This window comes from Pseudopipra pipra, chromosome 7, assembly GCF_036250125.1.
Source record: "Pseudopipra pipra isolate bDixPip1 chromosome 7, bDixPip1.hap1, whole genome shotgun sequence".
Taxonomy (NCBI): domain Eukaryota; kingdom Metazoa; phylum Chordata; class Aves; order Passeriformes; family Pipridae; genus Pseudopipra; species Pseudopipra pipra.
Window position 1 is genome coordinate 33,555,715 of NC_087555.1, and position 12,969 is coordinate 33,568,683.

Here is a 12,969-nt window from a genome sequence, read left to right on the forward strand (position 1 = left end):
TTCATGAGAAGATGGCTGCACTGATGGTGTTAACAAAACCAAACCCCCAAAGAGAACCCAGGGGGTTGTGACAGGGAAAGTTACACCGTTCAAAGAACGTGATGATGAGCATGCAAGCATTTCAGAACCACAAATAACGAGCAAAACATGAATGCTGTAAATTAAGAGAGGCTGAAGTACCAGGATTTAACCAGCAAATGCTGTCCCAGAAGGGAGCAGAATGAAAAGTCAAAGCACAGCTTACAAACATCACGAGTCTGGCTACCCAAAGGAATTCAGGTCTGTCCTGTCTGGAAAAGTGGAGAGATTACAGGAGTTGGGAAGAACTAAGGATGAGGTTCTGTCTGATTCAGCAGCTCTCTGCTGCCATGAGAGAAAGGAGCTTTGCCCATGACTCTTTCAGATACCCTAATCCACCATTTACCATTCCTTGTTAGCTCTGGATCTCCATGACCTAGTGTAGATCACTAACCTGGCAGAAAACTAACCAAGTAAAAAAAGAGCAGTGAATCACAAAAAACATCATGGAAGGTTCATAAGTGTCAGTCAGCATATGGAAGAAAAGAGTAAGGACCAACTTCCTTCTCATGAGCTCCTAACCACTGAGCTCTGCCACTCATGAAATGTAAGAAATTCTGCTGTGGAGCAAAGAATCATGAAGAAAACTGAAAAACAGATATTGGAGAGAACTGGAGAACAGGAGAGTGAGATCACAGCTCTAAGGGTTGTTCCACTGCTCTGCAGCACAAGTTTGCCAAGAGAGTACAGGCAGACTATTGGTAGGTTAGAGGGAGATGAATTAGGGAACAAGTAAATTATACACTTAATTCTTTTCAAGGATTCTAAGTGGTGGAGAGAATAAACCATTTCATGAAGAAACTGGACACTTCACTTTGGCTCACAAACACCTGTAAACAGCATGTTTCACACTGGCACTGCCAGCACTAAGCACGGCCAACCAACAAACACTGCTGGGTCTGTTTTCCCGTTGCCTTGAACCCCCTCAGCAGAAGCATTATCCCAACCTTCTTAGCTCGGCTTCTGGAAGTCTGTACTATAACAAATCCTTCCTCTCCTGACATATTGAAGGTTGAAGGCTGTAGCACTTTTGCAGTTAATTAGTGGGGGCTCCCTTCCCAGGCATGAGAGTAGTGCCAAGAGCTACACAGAAGCAACTCAAGTGCCACATGTTAAACATTATTGCACCAAACTGAGCCACATTTCTATTTGTGAACGAGTAGATATACATGATTAAAAGTTCTGCTATAAAACACATCTATCATGCAAGCATGTTTATTACTGGGCAACCTGAAAGCACAACCTTAGGCAAACAGAAAAATTATCTTTTATTTTCAGGAACAAACCGAACCAAATAACTGAATTCAAGTTGCTGCAACAAACATTCATTAAACATTCTAGTGCCAAAAATAAGGTGTAAATAAGATTAATGCAGTGCACAGAAGCTACTTTTAATTTCTTCAACTCAGTAAGCCACTTGCAACGTGGGACTCCTTCACACCAGTTCTAACTATAAAATGTATTGCTACACTGCACATCTTGTAGAAGAAAAACCCTGAACATGTGCAGACACACAGCAGCACCACACACAAAATGAAGTGTCCCACTAAGCTCAGCTTGCCAGACTTTTTGTTAGCCAGTCTGGAAATAAATGTAGGTTGTCTATGGCGAGAGAATGCTGCTTCAGCAGTTCAGAATGAATTTCAAGCCTGTTCTCTATTTTACCTTTTGTCAGTGTAATGTATTCAGGGCAATAGAGAGCTGACAATTTAAATAACTACATTTTAAAACAAACGAAGCATTGATGTTAATGTGTGAAAATGGTCCCGACCCCTGGGAGTCCTGGTTCCCACCATTGTTTACTCTGACAACAGGATATAATTGCTTACTTACTTGGCAGCAAACTTTACCATCTGCTTGCTCGCATGCTGTCCCACAGCCACGAGAGCCTGGATATTGAACTGCTGCTGACGCAGGACCAAGAAGCACTGCTTCCCTGAACACAAAGGGAAACAACACAGGTGCATTAAGGACAACTTACTCCAGCTCTCTGTGAATGAGAAAAATGCTTTGCTACTTAAATATTAGGCTGAGCTTTAAAGAGTGTGTGTGTCTGTGTTTAGCTCATCGTCACCAGCCCCCCCACCCCCAAAAAGCTCCATCACACTACTCAGCTCTGCATGTACACACACCCTCAGGTAAATAATTCTGCCTTACATCTATAAACACGTGAATGGACAGCTTCTGAAAATAACAATAAGTCTTCCAAGATAAATAATATTTAGACAAAAGAAAAACAACAAATTGTAACTTTCAAAGAAACTGTTTTTCTTCAACTGCAAGAAATAAATCACACTTTTCCTTCTTTCTTTGCTCACAACTACTTCAAGTCTAATTTATTTTTAAAGAAGGTTTTTCTCATCTTCTCAAATCGAAGCTGTAGAGTTGACTTTACAAAGCTGCTCTGAGAGAAACAGGCTTGATTTTGCACTGCAGGGACTAAACCAACAATAATACACCACACATTCAGAATGAAGGGGTACAAAAGGAGTATTGATTCTAGTGAATGACAAGAACCTAAAAGACCCAATTAAAAATTCCTGTAAGAGCAATTTAATCATGAACATCTTAGGGAAAAAGAAGTTAATAGAAATTAATAACAATTTACAAAGAACATAATGCATTTTGTTGACTTTTAAAATGGGGATTTCCAAGTCATCAAAGCTCTTTCTAGTCTGTTTAGCTGACAGTTACAATCATTTCATATTTCTTCTCACATCTCTAATAGTCATTTGCTCCTTAACTTAGATTAAAGGAAATATGGTGATTTGAAATACTTCTTCCTAGAGAGAGCCATTAACAACAAACATTTCATTGTTGTACCAGTATCTGATAAATGCACCAATATCCCTTTAACTTTATCCCTCTGACTCAGAACATTGTAACATTTCCATTGAAATGGTGAGAATAGGAAGAAGTCAAAAGCTTTGTTATACACAGCTACTTCCCAGTTATTGTTGACTTAGAGTCTAAAACAATAAATCAACACCCACATAACTGGAAAACTGACACTAAAAAGCCTGTTGCCATTTTCATTTGTAATTATGCAACTGCCACTCCTGACACAGCTACAGAGAATTTAAACAGTATCAGAAGAGAAACACAGAACACTTGACACATGCTCTCAGGGAAATAAAAGTAAACATACAAAACTAGTACAAAATATTATTAAATATTAACATTATAATTATTGGAAATAATTAATCTCGTCATATGACAAACAAAAATGCAACTAAATTAGTTACTAATTTTCAGAAAACAGAGCACAACTATTTCTGTACTCCAGAGGTGTTCAAACAAAAAATCCACAGCTGAAGTCAGCTACAATGTCACTCAAGTAGCAAATATTTAAGGATAAAACAGTGAAATAATGGAGGAACCTGATACCACAGGATCCTAGAATAGTTTGGGTGGAAGGGACCTTTAAAGGCCATCCAGTCCAACCCCCCTGCAACGAGCAGGAACATCTTCAACTAGACCAGCTTGCTCAGAGCCTCATCCAAAACTCTCTGGCAGTTGCAGTTAATCCCCAGCACTGGAAGGCTGATCAATATCTGCATTATAAAAGGACTCAGATCTGTTTGTCGTGAGCAACAGTAGCGGTTTTCATTAGCAAAGAGGATGTTTTGCAGAACTCAACCATTTCTAATCATAGAGCAGATAAGTGATCAAACAGACCACACTGACAGCACCAGTTAAAATATCCCAGTTACAAGGATTGCAGGAGGAAATAGAACTTTTCCCAAAAGAGCTGAAGGCGTTCAAAACCAAGCATCAAAAAACCAAGCCACAATCAAATCTAGCTCATGCTTAGATACCTTTCCAGATCAAGAGCTGGGACAAAGGAAGCATCTGAGTGATAAAAAACTGGGATTGTGGGATGTTCTCTATGTGTTTTAAAATACTTACACAGTCTTTAAGTGGAAAGTATAAGACCAGCATTACTCACATTCAACAGTAAGCTACTCTAAGTTTCCATAAAACAAACCAAAACCATGTCCCACAAGAACCCCTAAAAAAAAAGTTTCAAAAGAAATTTGGTTAAAAAGCTCTGACACAGTATAATGCAAGGAATGTTTAGTCACTGAACAAATAAGAGAAGACACCATGTGGAGAATTCCATCAAAAGTAAGCTCATAAAACCAACCAGAAATCCATTGTTTTTCTTGGATAAAAGTACCAAATCACCTGAGACCTTATGAAAGAAAATGATGTAAGGAAGGAATGTGTATAGAGAGTAAAAACTGTTTGGTCATATAAATTAATATATTGCTGGTTTCAGACATTTGCCAGCAAAGAGAAAACTTTATACAGTTGATTATAAAATTTGGTCTGGTATTTAAATTGGTCTTGGTGGGATTCTTATTTTCAGATGTTTAATAAACCTTTGCATTATAAACCAAAACCGAGTTCAGGTCTAACATCCTGCCCAAGTCCAGCTGCCTGGCCAAGCCCAGACCAATTTCCCAAAGGCTTTTCCATGATAAACGTAACCAGTAGCTTAGGGTGGCTTTCAAATAAGGCCAGAAATAACATTTATTTAATCTACGATAAGAACCACAGGGCCCCAAGCACTTTAATTTTAGTACAAGCCACAGCAATTCCCAACACCCCATTCTTTACACATCCTCCAGTTCATTTCCATCAGTTTTCAGGAGTGACTTGGTATATGAGACAGCTGGAATCTGCAGTTGTTCCCATTCATTTTTGGTTTATTGGTCAGAACTAGACAGGGTTAAATAAAGGGTATGTATATTGGTTATTTAGGAGTCAAATTCAAGTTTCTGAGAAAAACTAAAGCTATTTTTGTGTAACATTTTCCTGTTTCCTGCAAGGCTTTCTTTTCCATAATGGTAGGAATAGTGCCATGATGTGTGTGGGAAAGGCTAATATTACTTTTTACCCTTAAACATTTGCTTTTCTTGTAAGAGTCTTTCCCCAAAAGCTTAAGTAAACAAGCATATGGCATTCCCTAGCAGCACTCCCTGAATGTCAGAATTGTTCTCTGCTGTCAGACCGAGAGGGAACAAGAGACACAATCAATAAATTCAGACCATTCATGCCCACCATCAGCTCCTTTTTCTTTCATTCTTCAGGTTGTGTTAAAGAGTTTTGAAAATAAGTAGTGATATTTCATCCAAACCAATAGCTTTTCCTGAGGTCAAAGGTAAAGGATGACAACCAGCTTGTTGGAAGTTAGTCCTGCCATGTTACAGAGATGTCACTGTGATTGAAGTAAATCCATGCAGGATACCACAGATCAATGTCATACAGCAATGCAGTTCCTTATTTTAACTGACTGCAGCACAGACACCCATTAAGTGGGACATTTTTTAAGAAAATGAAGACTCTAAAAGAGAAATGAATCTGTGACCATATTCTGTACTGGATCCTTGCCCCTAATTTGCATCATTCCCAATTTTAAGATTACTGTTAAGTTTCGCTCAGGAAGGTAATTTCTTTATGCTCTTTTCTTTCGATTCTTGGAAAGACTACAGAGCTGCCCAACATAACTGAAACCAGTACAACAGTTGTCAGCATCTGATGCCAAAAGGCCAAAGCCTATTCAGGTTTGCATATGGCAACCTGGTCTCCAGAGAGAACTTCTGATTCCAGGGAAGAAATATGACTGTCAGAGAGCCAAGTATGACAGCCCACACTGCTGAGAACCTAGGAAAGGATTTTCCCTTTGTCTTGGTAAAGAAAGATGATGCCTCTTCTTTGAAGTTCAAATTGATATAATCAGATACCAGTAACTGAAAGTAAAACTGAAATTTTAACACAGATTTTTGTTTCCTGCCAAAGAAAAGGTATGGTGGAGATATTGATATGCAGCAGAATAAATATGACCTGTCTGACAACTGGTACGTTTATAATAAAAGTACATTTTACTGTAGAAGCTTAAAACTGGTTTATCTGACAACTGTTAGCATCAAAGGAGAACAGTTGCAATATTTTTGAATTCCTATTATTTACAATTGTCCACATATTATTTAGCAATATGATAAAACCAAAATTCACATTGACTACAATATAATAGTAATAACCTGATTTTCTCACTGCTGAAAATTTCCTTTTACCTCTTGGGAAAAGAAAAGTGGAAAAAGAGAAAATACCCAGTCAATGTGAACACTGAGTAACCAGGTGGCAAAATTTTCTTGAATGAAGGACCATAGGCCATGAAACCAAAATAAACATTCAGGTTACACTAACAATATGAGGAAATAAAACTAAAAACCCTGGAGGCATCTCACCTTTAGCTCTGCTTGTGTGAATCCTGCCACGAACCCAAACCTCTTGATCAGCCTTCTCCAATGTCAAGTCTTTAATGCGAACCAAAACTCTATCTGAGTCACAGAAAGAAACAAAGATGTTAAAAGTTCTGGTGGTTTTGAAGCAAAACATTTTTCACTTTAAACTTCAAATACCCTGCCAAAATTTAAAATAAATCCAAACCATTACTTTTTTGTATCTACAGCATAATTGATGTACTGAAAACTCATAAGATCCCATTTCCTTTCCCAGTGACTTGAACAGGATCAAGGAGCTTTAACTTGGTTCAATTTAATTTGACTTATACAGCAGGGTCAGGCTGCACTTTACCAACACCAACACTCACTGCAGTTCACGGATGGCAGAGCCCAGCATGACTCCACTGGTTTTGATAGGACTTCACTGCACCACCTGCACTTATTAGTCTGAATTTCTGCCACCTAAGGGATGCCTGCCCTGCTGCACTGTGCAACAGGAGGGTTGGCAGGTTGAACCAGCAAAGCAAAGGCTCAGAGGTGGCAGGGCTGTTCTCTGTACCCACCCTATGTAAGTAGGGTGAATATCACCATAAAATAATTATTAACTTTAAATTAATTTGAATTAATGAACAGCAATTTATTTAAAATAAATATGAGAAAGAAACCACAAATAAATGTGCATTATTAATTAAAATTTATTTTTATAAAAACAACAGCGTTTTGGAGCAACAAGAGTAGTACTGTGTAAAATGGAGAACAATTTTAAGAGTGAATCTGTTTGACCACCTCATCAAGCACTTCTATCACTATCACTGTCAGAGCCAAAGTTGATCAGAAAGAACCCTTCAAATTCAATGTACCCATGAAAGCTAAATAACAGAAATGCACGGTTTAGGAAGGTCAGATTTTGGGTAAAATATGAAAAAATAAAAATTATCGAGGAAAATATTTTTAAATAAATCAGGACTTTAAAAATTGTACACAACCATTATGAACTGCCAATATGCTGGCTGCATGCCACTGTTTCTGGAAATGTACTTGTCTACTTGTATTTTTATGGCCAAATGCATTTTTGCATGGTCTCAAACACTTTTTATAGTATCTAGAAATCAAATAGAGGATACAGATAACAGCTACACTTGCTCACTTGCAGTTAAAAACTGCTTATGAGCCAAAAAAATTCTTCAGTGGAGATATTGATCCTTATGGGTCTCTTCCAACCTGAGATATTCTCTGATTCTATGACATACATTTCCTCACAGACTTCTCCTGATTTCAAAATAACACTAAATTTACTCAGACACTTTCGCTGGAGACTTTTCCCGCCAGAACTTTTCCAAAGTTTGCCCACCCCAGCCTACCATCTGTTCTTCTGGACTCCCTCCTTCTGTCTCTGAATGCCAGTCACAGCTTGCCCTGCAAGCCCATTATTCTGCACTAGGGATTTTAGGGGGCTGAAGCTGTTTATTAGCCCATGCTCAGGGCAATGCAGCTCTTTCTTCACAGAAACACATTAAAACCATGGACAGAATGGAAACAAAGACAGAAATGTGATGGGAAATCGACTCAAATAAATGAATATTGTGTGTGTGTGAGTGTGTGCACTGGAGAAGGAGAAAGGGGAATAAAGATGCTATCACTTTCCAGCAACTTCTAACATTCAAACTCTACCAGTGCAGTACTACAGGAAACATGCAACCATCACAACCCATAACCTTCGGTATTTCTAAGAGTTCAATATTCAGTAAAAATTACCTCAGTCAACTTAAAACTCTGTTGTTACAAACTTAAAATACTTTCTAGGTATGACACTTTTTATGGATCCTCTAAGTGTTTCAGGATCCACCTGCACTAGATAAATATTTTCCAAAGTCATTTGGATACATAATGGTCCATGTTTCACCAAGAGTAAACAAGACATGGTCAACACAAAAATTGTTATATGCTATGAATTATTAAAAACTATTTCACTTTTCATAAAAAGGGTACTCTCACATATCATTTGACCTGGAATTCCTTCCAGCTCACTTTCACCTCTTTCATGATAAAAATGAAGCTTCTTGCTCTCACTTTTAAGGTCCTCCCACCGTATTCTTCAGACTATGACCTACTTGTTCTTTCATAAATGCAAGCTACACTTACATTTTCTGTCTTCTTGCCACATAAACACTTCTAGACAATTAAATGCAAAAATAAAAGACATTTTAAACTGTGCTACAGTTGCAGTGAAGACAATGGAACAAAGATTTTAAACAAAGTTAAACACAACACTCTGCAAGTTTGAAATTGCACTTGCAGCCTCAATTCAGTATTCAGGCTGTCTCACCTTCACTGCCATTTTGAGTCATGTTTTATGGGGAAGCTGTATTTTTTGTTTCCTTAACATATAGCACAATCTCTTCTTTTCAACATGTTAAATCTCTTTATCTTTCTCTGAGAGCTCTGACCTCTTCTAAACACGGGAGGAGAGGATAAAAGCCTAAAAAGCTGTGTGGGATATACAAGACAAAATCACTTTTCCACTGCCATACCCCATTCCCTGCCTGTCAACTAAGTTAATTTCTCTTGCATCATGGAATTTTGAACAGATTGATCAGTACTTCTGCTATCCCTGTGGAGTGCCAGCATCTTTGGAATATTCCATAAAGTTGAAAAAGAGAAGGTAAGTTTGATTAAAAAAAAAAACCTGGAAGTCAAAAGCGGTAGAAGACGAAAGTGACTTCCAGGGAGGGGAGATGAGATAATGGGGCTGAAAGGAGAAAAAAGGAAAGGCAAAAAATGCAGTTCTACTAGAAATCACAGCCTCAAGTCAGGACTTAAAGACCTGACATAACAGAAATGAGAATATCAGAGAGTCAGGGCAGCCAATGTTAGCAGGAGAAGGACTGAAGTGGGCCAAGAAAGGCACAGGTGTATGTGAGCTCAGCAGAGCAGGGTGGAGAAACAACACTGTGAACCTCTGAAAAGTTTTAATTTGTCTGCAGAGGAACAAGAACCCTTTGGCAAGAGCTCTCCTGGCAGGAACTACTGAATCTCTAAATAAAAGTGCAATAGTCTCAGTGAAGGGACTATGATGATTTCCAACTTTTTTTATCATAGGCATTTTGTTCTTTATGGTTATCTAATTCTGGTGTTCAGGGCAACCATCTCCTAAATAACAGAACAGCAGGAGTGTTGTAGGTTGTATTTTAAGCCCAATGGAAAACCCACTCAATGTTGTCCACACACTGAGACTTTTTTAAAAGAGTATCAAGAGTCACAGGGACAATATAACATAACTAAATACAGCACTCAGCCTTTTTCAACCCAAACAACCATTCAGAGGAGGAAAAAAAAATCAACTCATCACAGATGATGTTGCTTCTTTACATTTCACTATGAAGAAGTTACAAAAAGTCAGTCTATTCCTTCTCATGTTCCTGTTTCATGCTCTGAATAATACAAAGATTAGTATTTCCTGGGATGTTGTCCCGGGAGATTGTTCTCTAGCTGATAAGTTTCTCTGAATCTCAATTCCCCATCAGTACCTAAATTCAGGGTGGTGTGAATAATATAAACCCCATAAATATGAATGGTTTGGTGCTCCTATGCAGGAGCAATGCAGGCTGCATAAGCAGACTGAGATCCTACTCAGGGAGAACAGCAGCATGCACTTACTCCAAACACAGAGAAACCCTGACATCTCAGGACTCAGTACATTATAAATCATAATAATTTAATAATAACAAAAGAAGTCAACCCTACAGTGTTGGACAGAGACAAAACTACTGAGCTGTGTAAGGTGTGGCCCAGGCAAGGGCAAAGATTGAGACTCTGGACCCAGCTCCCATATCCAATCACACTCCTGCTTTTATTTTTTTCTTCCCTCTCATTTCAGTTTCCTGTGTTCTAACTTGTGTCCATGACCTCCTGTCCAATTACCACACACTTTCAAATCCTGGTTTTACCTTTCCTACACCCTTCCATTAAGCAGATATAAACTGTAATAAAATCTCCCCACAGCTCCCTCTTCTCCAGGCTGAACAAGCCCAGCTCCCTCAGCCTCTCCTCTGAGATCCTGTGCTCCAGCCTCCTGGACAATTTGGTGGCTCTCCACTGGAGTGGCTCCAAAACATGAGTTTTCCTTACACTGGAGAGCCCAAAACTGGACATAGCACACCAAATTCAAGTGTCTCACAAGTGCCAAATGTATTCAAAGAAAGTGAAAGAACGCCAGTGGGATTTGAATGAAAAAGTTTGGTAAATGATTTCTCAACAAAGTACTGAAGGTATCAAATACATAACTTCTTTTTTCCTTCTTTCCCCATCCTCCCTCTCTTTTGCAAGTACTTGTTTTGGTTTTCAACTGACCTGGTTTCTCTTGGGATTGTATCATTGGTGACACTCCATATCTTTCCTTAGCATAATCCTAAAATGGAGGTAAGAAACACACATCAAAGAAGCATACACAGAAAGATGAACAAAATCACTGCAGAGTTAACTGAGGGGATACAAAATATTTAGCTGTAATATTGAAGAAATTGTGGTTTAGACTCGTCTGAGACACACAAGGGAGAAAAGACAATTGTGCCAGGTAAGAAAATAAGAACTCCCACAAGTTCAAACGTGCACGAGGATCATCACCTCTTACACAGAAATTTGTGTGACTTTCTCTGCAAAGAACCTACTCCTGAAAATAATGAGTCCTACAGAAGTAGATACATTAAATATCTCTTTCCCACATTCAGGCACACGGAGAAATCCAGATCACACGCCATGGTCACAGCCCAGTGAAGCCTGACTGTTAACAAAACAGGTGAGACACAGGGGAACACGGCCTTTTCTCCAAAAATATCACAATCCTGGTTTCATAACCAAACATTGCATTTAGAATAAAAACCCTTGAATTATTTATTTCGTTCTATTCACTATACGAACTAAACTTCGTTCTAAATGCTTTATTTGGACAGACTTTGCTCCTCTGCTTTTGATAAATTGTGGCACATTCACGATTTTATGGAAGCCGCCAACATTCACAATTCCTTACTGCTGATGCATTTTGGCCTTCCAACAACAAGTAAAACAGATTTCATTACAAAACGAACTGATGTTCATTATTAGTACTTTTTTTTCCCTTGAAGAAACACCGGCCTACAATCTTTCATTACTGCTGTGTGATCCTCACGCGTGGGACAGAAGCACCTGCAGGAGCCCCTGCTGTGGAGAGGCAGCCCAGGTGCTTCTGGAGGGGCTGAGCTCTTCAGGGAATCACAGACCGGGCCCGGTGAAGGTGGGAGGGGGGGATATAGGCAGGGTAAAGCCAAAGGCAGCCGTGTCCCCGGGCCCGGCCAAACCCCACCCTGGGGAGCCTCCACATCGCGCCCGCCCCGTTCCCTGCGGAGACCCACATCAGCCGCCGACGAGTCGTCGTTCTCCGGGCGGCGGTCGTGGCCCTGCCCGCGGCTGGCGGCGCTCGGCATCTCTGCGGCGGCCGGGGTGGTCCCGGGCGGACCCTCACGGCGCTTCACGGTCCCTGGCCCCTCACGGCCACGCCGCTTCCGCGCGCCCGGCTCTCGCGAGAACAGATGCCCCGCCCCGCCCCGCCCGGCCCCGGCCGCAGTATCGCGAGAGCCGGCTCGTGCTCCGCTCAGCGCTGTCCGCGCGCTGTCCGCGCGCTGTCCGCGCGCTGTCCGCGCGCTGTCCGCGCGCTGTCCGCGCGCTGTCCGCGCGCTGTCCGCGCGCTGTCCGCGCGCTGTCCGCGCGCTGTCCGCGCGCTGTCCGCGGTCCCTCAGGGCTCCCCTCAGGGCTCCCCTCAGGGAGGTGTCATGGTCCTGCCCCGCCCGCACCGCTGTTGGCCGCCTCCTGCTCCCCTTTTCGTTCAAAAGAGTCGTTTTCATGGAGCCGCTGCCGTCCCGACGAGGCTCAGCGCCTCCAGCCCCGCGCCGATGCCGGCGCTGCGGAGGTGTGCGGGGCTGGGATGCGCTGAGGCAGCGCAGGGGGAGGGTTTGGTGTTCGCTTGCCCTCCTTCGCAGTCAGGCACGGTGTGGCCTGAGGTAACATCACAGAATCCTCAGGGTGGGAAGGGGGTCCAGTCCAACTCCCCCCTTCCAAGGCAGGGTCACCTGGAGCAGGTGACACAGCTGGCTTTGGAATGTCTCCAGAGAGGGAGACTCCACGCCCTCCCTGGGCAGCCCGCTCCAGTGCTCTGCCGCCCTCAAAGTTCTTCATGTTGGGGTGACACTTCTGGAGTTTTAAGTTATGGCCATTGCTCCTCATCCTGTCAGTGGGCACCACCGAAGAGTCTGGCACCATCTTCTTGGCACCCGCCCTGGAGATATTTATATGGATGTAAATAAGCATGTTGAACTGTGAGGTGGCCAGCTAATGTGTGTGGAACCAAACCAAAGTGCACTTCTGATGTATCTCCCCAGCAAGCGTGGCTTCCCCATGCTTACCCCAGCAGCAGTTCAGTCTGCTGACCCCTTGCCCAATTGTGCTGTTTATAATTAATTAGCTGTTTATTAGTTAGCTACAAGTGGTAGTTTGGGGAGGATGAGCAATAGTGCAAATGCAGGTGTTTCCCTCCAGCTGGGTGCCTGAAGCAACGCTGCAGTTCTGAGGCCGGGGCTGGCTGCAGGTGCCAGCTCTGAAATGACACAAA

At 41.6% G+C, this 12,969-nt stretch overlaps 1 protein-coding gene across 1 annotated transcript in view; it reads right to left on the bottom strand.

Moving 5' to 3' along the window:
* Positions 1–11,900, bottom strand: part of DARS1 (aspartyl-tRNA synthetase 1) — a 36,439-nt gene extending 24,539 nt beyond the window's left edge. Inside the window, exons 1-4 of the mRNA XM_064661601.1 lie at positions 11,717–11,900; positions 10,680–10,737; positions 6,333–6,425; positions 1,912–2,014 (exon numbers count right to left, since the gene is read on the bottom strand). Of these exons, the coding sequence (XP_064517671.1) occupies positions 1,912–2,014; positions 6,333–6,425; positions 10,680–10,737; positions 11,717–11,788 (326 nt within the window). The 5' untranslated portion in view covers positions 11,789–11,900. The remainder of the gene's footprint in view (positions 1–1,911; positions 2,015–6,332; positions 6,426–10,679; positions 10,738–11,716) is intronic.
* Positions 11,901–12,969: the final 1,069 nt, after the last annotated feature.